Here is an 18,625-nt window from a genome sequence, read left to right on the forward strand (position 1 = left end):
GCTTAATATAAGTTAATTTTTCATAATTTTATTTTATAGTAGATTTAAATTATCATCATTTTAGCCTTTACGCAGAACGAGAAAGCCAATATATTGATTCTGAAACGCATTTTGAAGCAAGAACTTCAATGAATAATTATTATAATAAATTCTACTTAAGGAAAAGCTGTTTAGAAAAAGAATTAAAAAGATTCTTCTTTTGTAAAAGTTAAATGTACATCACACTCAAATTAATTATATAATTATATAATTACTATTTACAATTAATTAATTTCGGAATTATAAAAAAAACCACATTTGTATTTTTTCAATGAAATAAAACACGTTTATTTCTAATGTTTTTTCTATTAAAGAAAAAACGTTTTTTTTTTACATTTTTTACTATGTAATTTACAAGCTGCATCAATCTTGGGAGAATCGAAATCAAAGATTTAAAAACTGAAAGTTCACTTAATGTTGAAATAAATCAATGTAATATGTGTTGAAAGAGAAAATACAAGATAATGAGTTCAGAATCATTTCGAATCATTTAGAATGAGTTTAGAATCATTGGCGTCATAAACCCTAAATTTTGCACGATTAAGAAAGTTCCAGCGTTTGAAATATGAGACAAGTCCATAATACACACATAATACGAAGATTAATTATATTCACAATATCCAGAAAAAATTTCATTGGTTTTTACCGTACTGAAGATATTTGAAGATATTTAATTCTAAATGTATAACATTTTACATCACAAGTATATGCAATAACCTTATTTTGTAGGCATTTTCTGTTAATTTAAAACATTTACATATAAGACAGAAATTTAAAAATTGTAATACTTACAGAATAAATATTTAAATTCGTTTTGATAAAGTTTTATCTGAAATTGACCGTCTAGTTTAAATAAAGAAATTTATATCTGTTGATAATGAAAAACAAAAATATTTGTCCAAATAGACATGTTGTCAAATTTAACACAAACTGTAAAACGATATATATTTGATGCATAAAAGTAAAAATACGCCAAATTTATGATAAAAAAATATTAATTTATACATTTTTTATTAAATTATATTTTATTTATTATTTTTTAAGATATAATAGCAAATATAAATGTCATATTCATATTTCATTTCCTGCTGTTGATATTCAGGTCAAATAAGAGTCTTATAATTCATATTTTGTCAATTAAAAAATATTTCCTAATATAGAAAATTAATAAAAATTACGTACAATGACATTAGTAAAATAGATATTGTTAATAAATGTTTTAATATTATTTTAATTGTTTTACACAATTTTAAGGATAAAACTTTGGTTTATTGACTAGAGAGTAGCGCTGCTGGAACCTCCTTAAAGAAGTAAATTTAATTATAAATTACGTTACAATGTGAAATATAAAGTGCGTGCGCCGCTCTCCTAGACGTCCATCATCAACCAAACTGCACAAATTGACGCTACAAATCTTTCTTTAAATTTGCAATCCTGTGGAATCGCCACGACAGATCGAACATCCATGTGAATGACGATGGTCGGCTTTCTTCTTTTTTTTTTTTCCTTTCCTTTTTTGCCGGACAATACAATGAGGTATTTTGCCGCGATCCATCTGGGCAGAGGTCCGCGACAATACGCTGCCACGTGTTTGCCGCGAGAGAGACAGTGCGATCAATAGAATGTCACTTATACGCGGAATGTTTTGCGTCACCGGATGGCAGACAGACTATATTCCGCATGGTCTCTTCTGACCTTAATAGAAAATTTCCTCGCGTAATAGAGACAGATCAGACGGAGCTTTCTTCGTGGATATTTTTCTGGATATTTAAAATCGTATATTCAAAAACGTTGAAAATTCGCGGACAACGTAAATTAACTTTTCAGAATAATAAACGTGTAGTATCGCGCGTTAAGTTAATTTCTCTCGTTAAAATAATTTGAACAAAAGCGCATAAAATTGTACAACGAATAGGAGAAAAGCCCAAAGTGAGCTTAAATAAAGGTAAAAAACAACGTAATGCAACGTAAAAGCAACGTAAAATAAACTGTATAATAATAAAACAAAAAATATATATAATATGGAACGCGCAAAATAAAAGATACTAATATTATATGATACTAATAATAATACTAATATTATATCATATAAAAGAAGATTGCTTAATACCATTATATCATTTTGTTTTTTAACGGATTAGGCTATCTTTGAGGCCTTAAAAGATACCTAAGTTTAAGATTTTTTTGTGAGTAAATAGATAACTTTATTAAAAATCTATTTAAAGGACATTGTTGTATATATATAAGAAAGCAAAAAAAATATTTTTTTATTTTTTTATGTCCAAAATGGCGGCTCACTGGTCTACTTGCGGAATCCTTTTTTTCTGTATCTTCAAATCGGTACAAGATTCCAAGCATACGGCATATTTGATCTTAAACAAAACACAAAAATTTTCATTATCTACATATTAAAGACTAATGAAGTATACGTAGGGGTTTTTTAAAATATTGATTTTTCTCAAAATGGCAGCTATTTTATGAAAAATGTGTATTTTTCGCCAGTATAAGTCTTTCTTAAAATAGCTGCCATTTTGAGAAAAATCAATATTTTAAAAAATCCCTACGTACTTCATTAATCTTTAATATATAAATAATGAAAATTCTTTGTTTTGTTCCAGGTCAAACCATGTACCTGGAATCCTGTGCACCAATAGAAAAAAGGGATTTTGCAAATGTAGGCCAGTCCGCCGCCATTTTGAACACAAGAAAAATAAAAAAATATTTTTCTAATTTCTTATATATGTACAATAATGTCCTCTAAACAGATTTTAAATAAAATTATCCATTTACCCACAAAAAATCCCAAACTTTAGGTATCATTCTAAAACCTCAAAGGTGGCGTAACCCCTTAATTGTATTTCTTAAACAAAAGCTAAAAATAAACTTTGAAAACATAGATACAAATTGGAAAGTATATATCTTCTATTGAATAATTAGTAATTTCTTTAATACTCTTTGAAATTTTGCAATATTTAACATTTTCGTAAGATAAGGAAAAATGAATGATAAGAAAAAATTAGTTTTAAAACCGACAAAAATAAGAAAGAACAATATAAATAAAACAGTTTTAGAAAACTATAAACATGAAAAAAACAATTCAATATTAACAATAATATATACAATATTATTCAAACTACACAATTTGTAAAAAAAAATCGTAAGCGTGTTACTTTTCGCGTTTGTAGAATTTGTTTTCAACTAATTTTATGTACAAACAAATCACAAGTATATAATTATGGGTATTTACCTCTTTATAATTATAAATAGCTCACGGTTTCATCGGTACTTATTAATACAGTGCAACGTTTAGTTTTCGAGATAAACAAGTGGGTGTCTTTTTCGAAGATCTATATGTCGGTATCGCGGCGATTTTCCTCTACAGGCGCACGATAAAGTTCAGAAAAATAAAAATTTTAGCTTTTTTTATATTTATGGAATTTTACAACAAATTTATTTTTTTATTTGTGCTTCTCGCTCTCTCTCTCTCTCTATCTTCTTTTTCTTTCTCCTCTCGTAAATAATAAAATACTGAAAATTGTCCAAATATTTAAAAAATATTTAAAAAAATAAAATACTGAAAATTATCCAAATATTAAAAAAAAAATCATGCTTTTCGAAATAATTCCATTCCTGCCCGCCCGAAACGAACAAAGAACAGACCGTGAAGTGTTCACGTCTCGCGCGGGTTTCCCCCATATAGCTTTTCCCGGGGAATTAAATCGATAACTCCCTTTCTCGACCGTACGAAACATTCGCGACCGTAGGGGGACCGCAGGCATAGGGTCTGGCGGCCATTTCGGCCGTTCTTTTCCCGAATTTTCCGTCCTTTCCTACCAACCGGAGCCTCAATGATGGTGGCTTCGTGTGTACGACAGTCTCGAAACTTAAAAATTTACGCGCATCCACTTCGAGTGGATGGAAAAGCGAGAAAACGAGCGGCAAAAGCCGAAAGCACCGAAAACATTTTTAAATGTATACATAACTTTGTGTATAAACGCTAAATTACTGTGAAAAATTCTATACGAAAATATTCGCCTTTATATTTTAAACGTTCCTCTCTCTCTCTCTTTTTTTTCTCTCTCTCACACACACACACACACACATAAAGGAAGCTATAGCGTTAAATAGAGAATTATAGAGAAGTAAGATTTTATACGTACGATAAACATGACAGTAAATAATAATAACGGAAGATAAGTTTACACGAGGGAACCATTAGAGAGCTCTCACTCGTACGTACGCTCACACACGTGGGCAAAATCACACGTGCGGAGCCAGTACAACCGAGCGTCGGATATCAATAATGCCGGTGGAAGATGGGGCTGCAACGCTTCAGAACGGTCGCGAAATAAAGACATAAACAATGACATCTGAAATCATAATGCCTCTTGGACCCTCATGTGACACACACACACACACACACACACACACGCACACGCACACACACACGCACACACACACACACACACACAGCTAGTGCCTCTGTCTTCCTTTACGCATATCATTGCCGAAAAAAATTGCTCAAAGCCTTCCCGTATAATAGGAAATGTTATACCTAATAATTTGAAAAATTAAAAAATCTACGTCAAATCCAGAAAAATAAGATCCAAAAAAAGTGGATTTTTCGCCCGTTTTTTTTGGGGGCTCTTAATTTTGGAACTGCGCCAAATGATACCACATGATGAGATATTAATCACAGAGAAATTTCAGGTTGAAGTGACAAATTGTTATTGTACAGCTGGAGGAGAAGTCGCTTATTACGTCTCTTTACGCGAAAACTCGATTTTTTTTTTACATCCAAAACGAGCGTCATTTACGTAAAACTACGATCAATCTTCACCGGCTAGATCAATCTTCTTAAAATACCGGACCTCGCAGACCTGTGATAATTCCATAAGAACTTTGATTTCATCCTCCCTCCTCCTCCAGCTCTGATAACAATTGTCACCTCAACTTGAAACTTCTTTATAATTAAGGGGAGTTTCATCACCTTTGCCGGTCATAAAAAATTAGCCCTTTTATGAATTTTTTTAAGGAAATCTATTGTATACAGTAAAACGCGGGTTTTTGCATAAACTATATTATTTGAACAGCAAAAACATATTTTTTTATTCATATAAAAATGTATTTTAATGCCTCCAAGTGGCGATTAAATGTGACATGTTTTTCGAGCTGGAAGTATAATTACGAAAAAACGGGTTAAGATATCGACTTGATTATTTTTTCCTCTTGATCCTAATACTTTAGCGCATGGCGTGAACTAAAATCATGATTTTACAACAAACACTCAATTTGTTATTAATAAAAATTTAAAAAATTTTTAGAGCAAAAAAAAATTTTTTTTTCAAATGCTACTATTTTTACAAATTTCAGGCAATTAAAATCATTTTAGTTCACACAATGCGTTAAAATATTAGGATCAAGAGGAAAAAAGAATCAAGTCGATATTTTCGTTCGTTTTTTCGTAATTACTTCCAGCTCGAAAAACATGCCACATTCAATCGCTATTTGGAATTAAAATTAAAATACATTTTTATATAAATAAAAATTTTTGTTTGCTGTTCAAAGAATATATAAGTTTATGCAAAAAACCCCGTCTTACTGTATATAATATATTTCCTTAAAAAAATTCATGAAACAAGAACTAATTTTACCGGCAAAGATGAAGCCTTTCTTAATGTCTTATTAAGGTATCATTTGGCACGCCGTTCAGTCTCAAAATCGAGGGCCCAAAAAACGGGCGATTTTTTTAATCACTTTTTGCGTTATAAATTAAAAAAAGTTGGAAACTCTTTTTTTTTTTACTAAATTGTCGTAAACGTCTTCGTAATTTCATATATAAGTAAATGCATAATTGTACTACGAATTATTCTCCCTTGTCGTTTTAGCTTATCGTAAAATTTCTCTGGGAATTCGAACTTGAAAAAGGATACAACAAAATTCTCGCGATTGCGCAAATATCGTCGACTATTTTCGTCGCGTGGCCATCAGGAGCGAACGCTGCACATTTTTCGCGCAACGGAAACGTCGCTTTATGCACGATCATAAAATGTCAAAAGCGCCGGTGGGTCATATCTGCATGCGTGTGTACGTACATACATACGTACATCCACGCCGGCTCTGAATTACCGGGAGCTTTTTGCGCGCGTAAAATGTGGTTAACAAACGGTGAAGGAGAGACGGCAGGAAACGCGCCGATAACGTCACTCACATTGCGAGATAGCTGATACTAATATTAACATTTATATGCGGCTGAGTAGATTCGAAAGTTGCATCGCGTAATAGCGTCTCGTTGATAGACGTGAAACTTATAATATCGTAAGGAACGGATGTCGATTTAAAAGTATTATTTTCCAAGTTCATTCGTCACGAATGTTTTTTAGCATTTTCTGCGATAATTATGCAATACTTTTTCAAGCCTTATGCTTTATAAATATCAAACTGTATTAAATTTAGATTTAAAAAAATAACAAAAATATAGAAGCAACCTGATGTGATTCCACTATGAAATTTTAAGTAAAAGTGGAATTATACGCTGTTAAATCTATAGCGTCAAATTTAACCCTATTTAAGTTGCCACTGTTCCTAAATATATAATTTTTTTTAACTAAAACAATATACGAATAATTATTTTCAAATAAAATGATGAAATTTAACTCAGATTTGAGTTAAATTTGAACTGTTTTGAATTATTTAACTCCATTATTGTACACAGAGAAAAAGGTTTCTTTAAATTTATAATTCCTATTTATTTGACTGATCTTTTTGTTTCATTGAAATAACATATGCTTATACAAAACATTATTTATTTGAATAAAAATTTGGTTGTTTCGTTCAAAAAAACTTCTATTATTTAACGGAAATAACATTATTATTTGAAGTAACATCTTTCAACCAAATCATGTATTATTTGACTACAATAAATACAAACAATGAAACAAAAAATTTATTTATGTGAAAATAGCAAAATATTTTGATATACGTTGTTCTATGCAATTTATTTAGGACAAGGATATACATTGTTTTCAAATTCAAAGAATCGTACTTATATTGATTAAAACATTGATTTGTTTGGATCATTCCAAATGACAAATTTGTTTAAATACAATAAAATTTATTAAAATCCAAAGAAATCGTTTTCTCCGTGTAGTTAAAAATAATTATTTATTAAATAGAAGCAGTGGTGACTTAAATAAGGTTAAACTTGATGACTGATTACAGATTTAACAGCGTAGAAAAAACAATACTATAGTATTATGGGGTATCGAAAATGGTACATCCAAAAAAATGTTCCACTTATAAGCGGGAAATTCCTTTAAGCATTTTCTCTAGGCAAAAAAATTTTATATGAAGTACATTCCTCAGCTGTAACGCGTATTTATCTATAAAGAAGTGGATCATGCGCTATAATCAAGAATAAATTCGATATTTCTCTACACGGAAAGAACGATTTTGTTGAAAGGTCTAAAAATGTTGCTAAATACAGATCTGAAGATAATTTTTTGTTGAATCATCAAAATAATTGGTTGGAATGTTAAAACTGATAAGCATTGCTATAAAACATTTTGATATTCTAGCAATCATTTTGACTTTCGCACAAAATTATTTTGATTATTGAGCATAAATTATTTTCAGATCTGCAGATTCAGCAAAATTGTTCTTTCCGTGTACATTTTAAAATATATACCCATAGTAATTCGATACTCCTCAACATTTAGAATATCTTCTTGAGACATGAAAATCTTTGCTTTCAGCATCAAGAGGGTACCGCTAAAGGATAGAATTTTTTTTTGAGGTGTATGAAAAGAACGATTTTGTTGAAAGGTCTAAAAATTTTGCTAAAAACAGATCTGAAAATAATTTTTTGTTGAATCATCAAAATAATTTTTTGGAATGTTAAAACTGATAAGCATTGCTATAAAACGTTTTGATATTCTAGCAATCATTTTGACTTTCGCACAAAATTATTTTCATTATTGAACAAAAATTATTTTCAGATCTGGATTCAGCAAAATTGTTCTTTCCGTGTAGCACTGGCGGGATACCGTAAAAAGAGAACGGTGCCTCGAAAGCTTTTCCGATATTTTCGAGTTGGATCTGCCTTCGGTGTTCAGACACGAGGGTCTCGGTAATGGCAGGAATAACGCATCTGCAGACTTGTCACGAAAGAGAGAGAGAGAGAGAGAGAAAGAGCGAAAGAAAAAAAGAGAGGAGAGAGAAAGAGGCGGCGTAGTTACGATTCTACAGCTACAACGGTCCCGCTAAAAAGAAATAATGCACAGGGGCATGACCGCGTGAATAGTGCCCGTACATTGGTAGATTGGAAGATTGTGCTTTAATCACGTGTCGCTAACGTACACACTCGGACCGTGCGAGTCCGGAGCGTGGCTGAGAAAAATCCCGGAAGCTATCAAGAGCGTGCGAGCAAAGAAGTCTGCGGAACGTTCTACATCTGACGTCGGAGATCGAAAAACTCGCAAAAAAAAAAGTATTTCAGGTCGAAATTCAGACAAATTTAATTCGGCGTTATTCGTAAATTCGTAATGAGAAACTTGTGTCCGAAACTTTATCCTTGTTTTCGAAGAGTAGTGGATGAAGGGAAAAGACAATACTATTAAGGTACGATTTTCATAAAATTTTACAATATTGCGTCACTCATTTTAATTGTTTTACCGAAATTATATTTTCTCAAATTATATATATACACGGAAAGAACGATTTTACTGGAAGGTCTAAAAATTTTGCTGCATATAGATTTAAAAATAATTCTTGTTGAATCGTCAAAATAATTTTGTTGGAAAGTCAAAAGTGATAAACATTTTTTATTTTTCAACAAAATTATTTTGATATTCTAGCAATCAATTTGACTTTCCAACAAAACTATTTTGATTGTATAACAAAAATTATAGAATGGAATAGAATTCTATAATTTTTGTTATACAATCATATACGATGTTATACAATTTTTGTTATACAAAAAATAATTTTGTTGGAAAGTCAAAAGTGATAAGCATTTGTTATTTTTCAACAAAATTATTATGTTATTCTAGCAATTATTTTGATTGTATAACAAAAATTATTTTCAGATCAGAAAGAACAATTTTGCTGGATTCAGATCTAAAAATAATTTTTGTTATACAATCAAAGTAATTTTGTTGGAAAGTCAAACTAATTGTTAGAATACCAAAATAATTTTGTTGAAAAATAAAAAATGCTTATCACTTTTGACTTTCCAACAAAATTATTTTGACAATTCAACAAGAATTATTTTCAAATCTATTATACCAAATGTTTAGACCTTCCAGTAAAATCGTTCTTTCCGTGTATATATATAATATGAGAAAAATAAATAAATATATATATTCCCATAATTATTCATCTTGTCGAAACTTTGTCTAATGAATTTCATAGACATTTATTCTCCAGGCAAGTGGCTCCACTCGAGCGCCGAACGTAATAAAAAGGTGGAAAATCAAGGAATCGACGATTCATCTCGTCACCCTTCCGACTAAGGGCGCTATTTATCGGATTAGAGTCACTCTGCACTGCTTGAGAGAAGATTGAGCCGACGGTGATGCTGTAACGAGCTTAAGCTGAGCGCCGGCGATTAACACGAGCGTTAATTAATCGCGAGAAACATCGTCGGACGGGCGGACAAACGATGCGATGCCGCGCCGTAAATTGATTCCGATTCCGGAGTCCAAGTCTCCGTTCCTCGTCTCCGCGCCTCGCGTATACTTTTCGCGGCGTCAGAGATCCCCGAACCAGACGCGGCCACTTAACATAGCTAACCGTCTCGTCGCACATGGACATTCCAGCGATAAAAATTCCATTTGCACTATCTTTTGAACAAGTGTTATGAAAGATTCTTTAATCTCAACAAAAAAAACGCAATTTTATTTTCTTCTCAAAATATTTCCTTGCATACATTCTCTTTACGTTTCGTAAACTGCTGCAGCGTCTATGTTTTCCTTACGTTAAATAATATGGATTTTACGTAGAATTGCGAGCTGTATAGTTGTTTTAATTGACAATATTAATCAGAAGACGCGGTAGCGGCTCCCGCCAGGTATATTTTTCGTTTCATGACGTTTATATTAAACTTTACAGGTTTAGAGGTAAAAGGAAAACTTTAAGGGGGTTCTCTACTTTACACGACTAAACAAAAAACAGTGATCTTTAAGAATTTTTTTTTTAACTAAAATGAAATTGAATAATTTCAAACGTTTAACAATGTTTTACTGTATATTTGAGCAGTGAAAAAAAAATTTTTATTAATAAATAATACAATGTCTTTATAACGTCGCATCGCTGGAGTTGTGTACAATCTAAGAGACGTAATTTTCGTCTGAAATAAAAAAACCAAATTTTTTTTAATTTTAATAAAATTATCTTCTATATGAAGTAACAATATTACAAAAAAAATTAAATTAAACAATTTTTTACAAAAAAAGGTTCAAATTTTTTTATAAAAATTTTAACTTTTTTTTTTAATTATTAAAACTTACTCAATCATTGAAATTTTTAATGTTTTGTTAGTTCATATAAAAGACAATTTTATAAAAATTAAGAAAAAAAATTTGGTTTTTTGTTTTAGACAAAAATTACGCCTCCTATAGATTGTACACAATCGAACAACTCCAACGGCTCGACATTATCAAAACATTATTTATTATTTATTAGAAAAACACGTTACTTATTGATAAAAAAAATTTCTTCCATTGCTCAAATATACAGTAAAATACTGTTAAACTTTTGAAATTATTCACTTACATTTTAGTTGAAAAAAAAATTTTTTTTAATCACTTTTTTTAGTCTTGTAGTCCTCCCTTAAGTATGGAATAAGAATGTAAATTGTAAGAGAAGATAGAAATATTTAGAAGAGTTACAAAAAATAAAAAATACAAATAGAAAAAATAGTATAAACACGATAATTCTAGTATAGGTAAATGATTTGGAATTTTAAAGGCCAAAAATAGAAGGGATGTATGGATGAATGCAGTGGATAAGGAGAATTGTAAACCAAGTCCCTTCCTTGACTTTGTAAAAAAAGAATTAGAAGTAATAAAGATTCTTCTTCCATTTAAACTTTACGAAGATGATTTTGCTACTGCGTCATAAAAAAATTAGCGATTACAAAGATGAATTTGCGACTTTTTATGTTCGCGGTTTTAAGTGTCTTGACATTGAAAACCGTAGAGTTCCATGTAAATTCTCTTCCTGGACTCTCTGCGCTATATCTCTATACTTGACAAAACACGATAATTAGTATGTGAGTCAGGTTTTCCCGTATCTGCAAGTATATATGCGAAATTCACCGAGGCACTACTTTAGCCTCTAATGTCCTCTAATCTCTAATTTGGCGTGCAAATCACTGGGATGCACACCCAAAATTATTACAAAGACAAGAATTATTATACAGAGAGGATTCATCCTCGAATGTTGACTATTAAATTTCCCAAATTTCGCTACCGCCACGACACGTTGCGACATTCACGACGTATTCGAGCAGGATGGATACTCAAATTTTGTAAAAGAATTCCCTGAAAATTCCCGGATTTTCCAGGAATTTTATCCAAAATTCCAGATAAGATTAGAGAATTTCTCAATACAGCTTAAAATAAATTAGGCACTAAGAATTCTAATAACGTATAAAACTTGGTGCGTGAAACAATTTAATCGTCTCATATGTACAATAGTTACGTCTCCATACAAAATGTTTCGAACGTAACGATAGATTTTGTATGGAAATGTAGATTAAATTGTTTCACGCACCAAGTTTTGCGTTATTGGACTCTTAATGTCTAATTTATTATTTCCGGATTAACGTTTTTTTAGATTAAAGAGTCTTTATATAGCATAAGTCAATTTTAAAATAAATTAACTTTCAATATCAGGGGCCTACTTTCTAAAGAGACAAAATTAAATTTTACACTGAGAGAAAAATAATTTGTATTTGTGACTATAATTGCATGGTAAAAAAATTATGGTCAGGAGCACTATTTTTATAGTTATTATTAATGTTAGCAATAATAATAAAATATGAAAAAATTTTACTATAAATTATAATAATTTCAAATATTAATATAGTAAAATATTAAGATATGTATGAGACAAATAAAATAAGTACTTTTATATAGTAAATGCAACTGCAATTATAGTAAGTATAACTATTTTCTTAACATTTGTTTACTATTTATATTGTAACAATAACTAAAAAATAAGTAAACGAAAAAATAATAATATCAATTACAATGTATAACCATAACACATTGTTAAAGCAGCTATAATTTGCATGATTAAATTAATTATAATTTTAAAGTTGTCCCCGAAATTCACTATAAATTATAATTAAATTATGGTTATTTCAACTATATTTTTCTCTCGGTGTAAAAATTCAAAAAATTTCCCCGAGTACCAGTAAAATTCCATGAGAATTCACGATTTTCAAGGGCAAAAATGAAATTCCCTGAGAATTCCAGGTTTTCCCGGTAGTACCCACCCTGCCGAGATAAGGGATGCTGCATTCATTGCGCATCAAAGGAGAGCGCGCCGCGGAGCGGAGGCGCGAAATCCGGGATCGGGCCCGGCTTATCAAGCGCGGACCTTACTACTCGCGCGCACGATCAATGCATGAATGGAAGCACACGCAGGGACACCCATACGCGCGCAGCAGCGCTGTATAGGAGCGCACGCAACGCACGCACGCACGCACCGGCGAGCGAGCGAGCGAGCGAGCGAGTCAAGAGGATCCTCGCCGAACGTCGTCCGTTTCGCGAGACAGAAATCTTCGCGAGATTACGCGCGAGCTGTCAAGCCGGGCGCTCGCTATCCGCTCGCGCGATCACGTCGCGCGGGGTCTGCCTGCACGCGGCCGAGCCGGGCCGGCCGGAGCGCGCGCGGCGTGCCGCGAATTGACAGCTCCAAAGTGAGCGACGGGACGGGACGGGACGGGAGTCAGAAGTTACTCAGAAGCCGCGCGCGCGAGCGGCGCGGCGGAGGGAGAGGACACAGGCGGGCAGGCCAGGGCAGCAGCCTTACGCGCGCGTGTATGTATGTACAATGTATGTACATACAAGAGATAAAAACACGTCACTTACCGACGCCGTACTTGGTGGTCTTCGTCGTCGTCCACATCTCGAGATCGGGGGCCGGACGGACGGTGCGGTGCGACGCCGACGACGACGCGACGTGGAGACCGGCGACCAGCGACAGCTACATACCAGGGCGGCGCGTCCTCGGCTCAACACACTCGCGCGTGTGACAACGACCACAACAATTTTTTTTATTTCTCACGGGAGGCACGAAAACACAAACATTATTGGGGTGTGTGTTGTTGGAGCCGCACGAATGTGTCGCACACTGCCTGCCTGCGCCGCGACGACGGAGTGTACGGACGACGACGGGTAGCCGTACACAGTTCGAGCAGCGTTGCCGGTACAACAAACTACACAGATCACACACGCCACGAGCCGCGGCTGGCCGCGGCTGACTGACGGCAACGCCGCCCGCGCCCGCCCGCCGGCCGCCCTCCCCCCTCCCCGGCCGCCCGCGCTTAAGGCCGGCCGCGACGGCGCGTCACGTGGTACGCGCGGCACGGAGTAAGAAGATAACTAGAGGCACCGGCGAGATATTATTAAGGTTGTTTTGGCTATACAGTCCCAGACAAAAGTCACTGAAGTTGTGAAATTGATGAAAGTCTATGCTTTCACGGGTTCAGATACGCACCATATCGTGTAAAGGACTTGAATAGTGCCAGTTAATATAATATTTTGCACTGCGAATGAATATATTTGTATATTTTCCAAATTTTGCAATTGCCGGCAAAAAACTTTTGGACTTGAGTTTCACGTCCAAAAGTTTTCTTGCCGACGATCGCGAAGCTTGGAAAATATACGAATGTATTCATTTGTAGTGCCAAATATTTATATTAGCTGGCATTGTTTAAGTCCTTTACACGATGCGAGCACGATATGGTGCATATCTTAACCTATAAAAGCATAGAATTTCGTAATTCAGTAACTTTTGTCTGGGACTGTATAACCATTCTTAAAGGCCGACTCAGCCGACTGTGAGATCACGGAAATGCGTGACGATTCACAGTTTGACGATAAGAATCATTAATTTGGAAACATTCATTTTATAATTTATTATTAGAATGTATCGCAAATCGAAATAAATATACAGATATATTCCGTAATAAATGCAAAATTATACTTTGTTTTATTAGATAAAACAAAATTAAGCGAAGCCTTATCTCAGCGAATCAACTCGGATAACACGAGAGCCTAAAAGGATGTATGTACGTCTTTTTTAAAGATTTTTGAAACGTCTTTCAGATTTTATCAAGACATATCTTGAAGATACTTTAATTAAAGATAGTTTGTAAAAAAATATATGTTTTTATATCATACAACTTCCTCTTATCGAGGAAATTATTACTCGGTATAATACTTGGTAATCGTGATACTTGGTTAATTATTTGAAGTTCTGAATTCTCTGAATCGTAATTAATTAATTCTTAAAAATATGGCAAATCCAGAATCCTGAAAGAACTTTCGATAATATTACTTATTGCTGCTAGTTACAATTTCCTGTTTCGAAAAAATGAAATTATACCTATATATATATATATATATATATATATATATAATACGCGCAACACTGAAAATTAACAAATAAATATCAAAAAGATATAAACATCAAAAAAGTGGCATTGATTAAATTTGCAATAATTCGTAATTAATTAATTCTTAAAAAAATGGCAAATCCAGAATCCTTAAAGAACTTTCGATAATATTACTTATTGCTGCTAGTTACAATTTCCTGTTTCGAAAAAATGAAATTATACCTATATATATATAATACGCGCAACACTGAAAATTAACAAATAAATATCAAAAAGATATAAACATCAAGAAAGTGGCATTGACTAAATTTGCAATAAAAATTGCAATTCCGTTGCAAACGGAGTTTTCGTAGTTGTGCGCTAAATCCGCCAATCGGGACGCTGGTTGCGCGAGGGGAGGCCCCATAAAAATCTTATGGGAGTTTCCCCTCTATAAACTGCTACCACGGGATGTGTCAGGTCAGGTGGTTAAAAAATCGTTTGGAGACGGTTGCCAACGGTCGTGATTGCGTCTCGCCGCGTTCAATTCGTCCGATCTGGGACTGTCCCGAGACGGAGTTTCCCCTCCAGGATTACGACGGCGACAAGAGAGACCAGAGGCGATTCGCGAGGATGCGGCCGGACTCACGCAGCGTCTCGTTCACGTTTCACCGGGAGCTGAGCGCGCGAAACTCGCCGGAGGTGGTGCGGAGGTCGCGAAATCTGCGCCAGCGTCTGCAGGACCGATTCGAGAAGGACACCCGGGGCTCGTCGTCCGCGAAGGAGAGGCCGCCGTCGAAGGCGAAGGAACCGGCCGACCGGGCCTGGAACAACATCAGCCTCGGCAACGTGTCCGCGGACTCGAGGCGAGCCCTGCGAAACGGCGCCGAGAAACTGTCGAGGACCATATCCTCGGTGCGCACCACTTTCGGCACGATATCCCAGGTGAGATGAACGAAACAACTTGACAGGGGAAATGGATTTTTTTTTTGTTTATTCTTACGTTTGTTTCACCTGGACTGTCATAAATTTCAGCAGATTCGAATCAACCCTGTCCTTCAATCATCTTTATTTGTTTATTTTTTGTTTATTCTAGACGTTTGTTTTACCTGGACTGTCATAAATTTCAGCAGATTCGAATCAACCCTGTCCTTCAATCATCTTTATTTGTTTATTTTTTGTTTATTCTAGCGTTTGTTTCACCTGGACTGTCATAAATTTCAGCAGATTTGAATCAACCCTGCCCTTCAATCATCTTTATTTGTTTATTTTTTGTTTATTCTTACATTGCTTTTACCTAGACTGTCATAAATTTCAGCAGATTCGAATCAACCCTGTCCTTCAATCATCTTTATTTGTTTATTTTTTGTTTATTCTAGACGTTTGTTTCACCTGGACTGTCATAAATTTCAGCAGATTCGAATCAACTCTGTCCTTCAATCATCTTTATTTATTTATTTTTTGTTTATTCTAGACGTTTGTTTTACCTGAACTGTCATAAATTTCAGCAGATTCGAATCAACCCTGTCCTTCAATCATCTTTATTTGTTTATTTTTTGTTTATTCTCACGTTTGTTTCACCTGGACTGTCATAAATTTCAGTAGATTCGACCCTGTCCTTCAATCATCTTTATTTGTAATAGCTAATAATTCTGATTATTTGGTTTAATTACAAAATCGATTCTATTTAAATGATAAGATATTTTCGTATTAATTAGCAGCGCATAAAGCAACACAATTGGAAAGTAATAATTAATAAAAAAAGAAGGGAATCTGAATTGATTATTAAAAATTTTGATTTTACTATAAATGCTGTAAGGATACTGAAATATATAAATTTAATACATTATAGCAACATATATATATATAAATCTTTTCCTTTATGTAGAAATTCAAGAGCTCCACACGCAGACGCCAGCGACTGGAGGAGCAGCAATCACCGTCCAACATGCAGACACCACAGACTCGCTCGCGCCAGCTCTTGGGTCGCACGCCGACCAAGCTCTACAGCCCGTTCGGCATCGAGTCGCCGAGACACGCCTGGAACAAGGAGAACGAAGTCGGCACGCCTGCAGGACGCGCCTCGTCGCCCGAGACGTGCAACATGCGTTACATACACTGTAGACCGTTTCGCTTCGCGAAAGTGAGGGGATTCTCTATGTTGAGATAAGGGGAGAGAGAGGCGGGGCCTCCTTCTCTCTCTCAAAGTTACTGCATGATGTCGATCTTTATTTCCTCCCAGCGAACGCAGATCAGGTTTGCGTGCCTTGTGTGCAACAACATTTGTATATCGAATATATAATTTATTTACGTTCAGTCGAAGGAAAACTCTCGCCGCAAATGGCGCGAACGCCTCGTCGTCGAGCTAGCAGTGACATTTTTCCTTTTTTTTTTATACAAGTAGCATTTATATACGCTAGCGTATACCTTCCACGATATTTATAAATTATATCATTCCATTCGCTTTCCTCGCATGCGTGTGTCGCGCAGACTCTTTCTACTTTTTTTATACACGTATTTATATAAACATATAATATACATTCAATAATGCAATAATGTTACGCGGTACATGGCAGGGCCAATGCTTTTATTCGAATGCGTTCTACGTGTCGAAACGCCTGGAAGTTGGAAGTATAACAACTAAAAATTTTTTCGCCTGTTCGCGCAAAAATCGTCGAATCAAAAACGTATTGTCGAATTGAGATTTGCTTTATACGAGCGACGCGCGCAAGAAGTAATTTCTTGGGCAAGTTTTTACGATGTTCAAAAATTGTATTTTAAGTATATGTTACATAACAAACTGGGGATATTTCGCAATCGTGTGTTGGATCGCGATGATTAAGACGATCATTCGTTCGGCGATGGACAGGCCGGTAATCGATTTTTATATTCAAGACTGTCTCAAGTACAGTCTTAAAATGCCATGCAAGCCAATCACGGAGTTGTATCTTAAGACATTATTTGAGGCAGTCTTAATAAAAAAAATAAAAACGGACTATCCCGATAAACGGAAATGTATAAAAATATATATATTTTTTTAATTTAAATGGAATGAAATTTTTTAATCCATGGATTGAAATGTGGATTGGCCTTTATAGAAATGCATTCATTTCCACGAAGGCCAGTTTCCATTTCAATTCATTTCGAGCCGTGATTTTTTAAACTTCAATCCATTTCCGTTTACTGGGATGAGTACCGGTCTCTCTCTCTCGATCTTCTCTCCGCACAATTTTTTCTCACTAGTGTTGAATTACGACTAGACTGTATCTCGTCTATGTATTTCTCTCCTTTCCAACGGAATTGCAAAATATCCTTGGTTGCACTTTATTTGATATTTATATATATATATATATTTATAAAATGTATATATTACGCTCTAACACTGCTATAACACAACGGTTCTGTGGAAGGAATTGCTCTGAATGATAAAAGATAGGGCAGCTCCACAATATGTACGGCCTCAACTGTATACAGCCCTGCTCTCAAAACTACGACATATCTAATCCTGAATTCTGATATTTATTGGCACAAAATAATAACAATTTTTATGAAGAAACAGAACGCGCATGGTGTACTAGGGTAACTGTCCCTATTAGTGTGTCCTGAATCTATTAGTGTGCTTTTATATTTAAATCATAAAAATAAACTGGTACAAATATATAGACAAGGTATTTTTTTTTATTAAATTGAAGTATTAACTTCATAGAAAAAAAATACTTTATATATTTAATAAGTCATAAAAATAAACTGGTACAAATATATAGACAAGGTATTTTTTTTATTAAGTTAAAGTATTAACTTTATAGAAAAAAAATACTTCTATTTATTTGTACCAGTTTTTTTATGACTTATTAAATATATAGACAAAGTATTTTTTTTTTTTTAAGTTAAAGTATTAACTTTATAGAAAAAAAATACTTTTTGTCTATTTGTACTAGTTTATTTTTATGACTTATTAAATATACAAAGTTTTTTTTT

At 34.0% G+C, this 18,625-nt stretch overlaps 1 protein-coding gene across 1 annotated transcript; it reads left to right on the top strand.

The window, feature by feature from the left end:
• Positions 1-15,136: 15,136 nt before the first annotated feature.
• Positions 15,137-18,203, top strand: LOC105456658. Its single transcript, XM_011700860.1, has 2 exons — positions 15,137-15,592; positions 16,536-18,203. The coding sequence occupies exons 1-2, from the start codon at positions 15,281-15,283 to the stop codon at positions 16,815-16,817; spliced, it is 594 nt and encodes a 197-aa protein (XP_011699162.1). The 5' UTR covers positions 15,137-15,280; the 3' UTR covers positions 16,818-18,203.
• Positions 18,204-18,625: the final 422 nt, after the last annotated feature.

This window comes from Wasmannia auropunctata, unplaced genomic scaffold (assembly GCF_000956235.1).
Source record: "Wasmannia auropunctata unplaced genomic scaffold, wasmannia.A_1.0 LD335596.1, whole genome shotgun sequence".
NCBI lineage: Eukaryota > Metazoa > Arthropoda > Insecta > Hymenoptera > Formicidae > Wasmannia > Wasmannia auropunctata.

Excerpts from the sequence above, each read along its gene's own strand:
- LOC105456658 (XM_011700860.1), top strand. The coding sequence starts at position 15,281 with ATGCGGCCGGACTCACGCAGCGTCTCGTTCACGTTTCACCGGGAGCTG. Across the intron at positions 15,593-16,535 it reads CTTTCGGCACGATATCCCAG|AAATTCAAGAGCTCCACACG; the intron begins GTGAGATGAACG and ends TCCTTTATGTAG.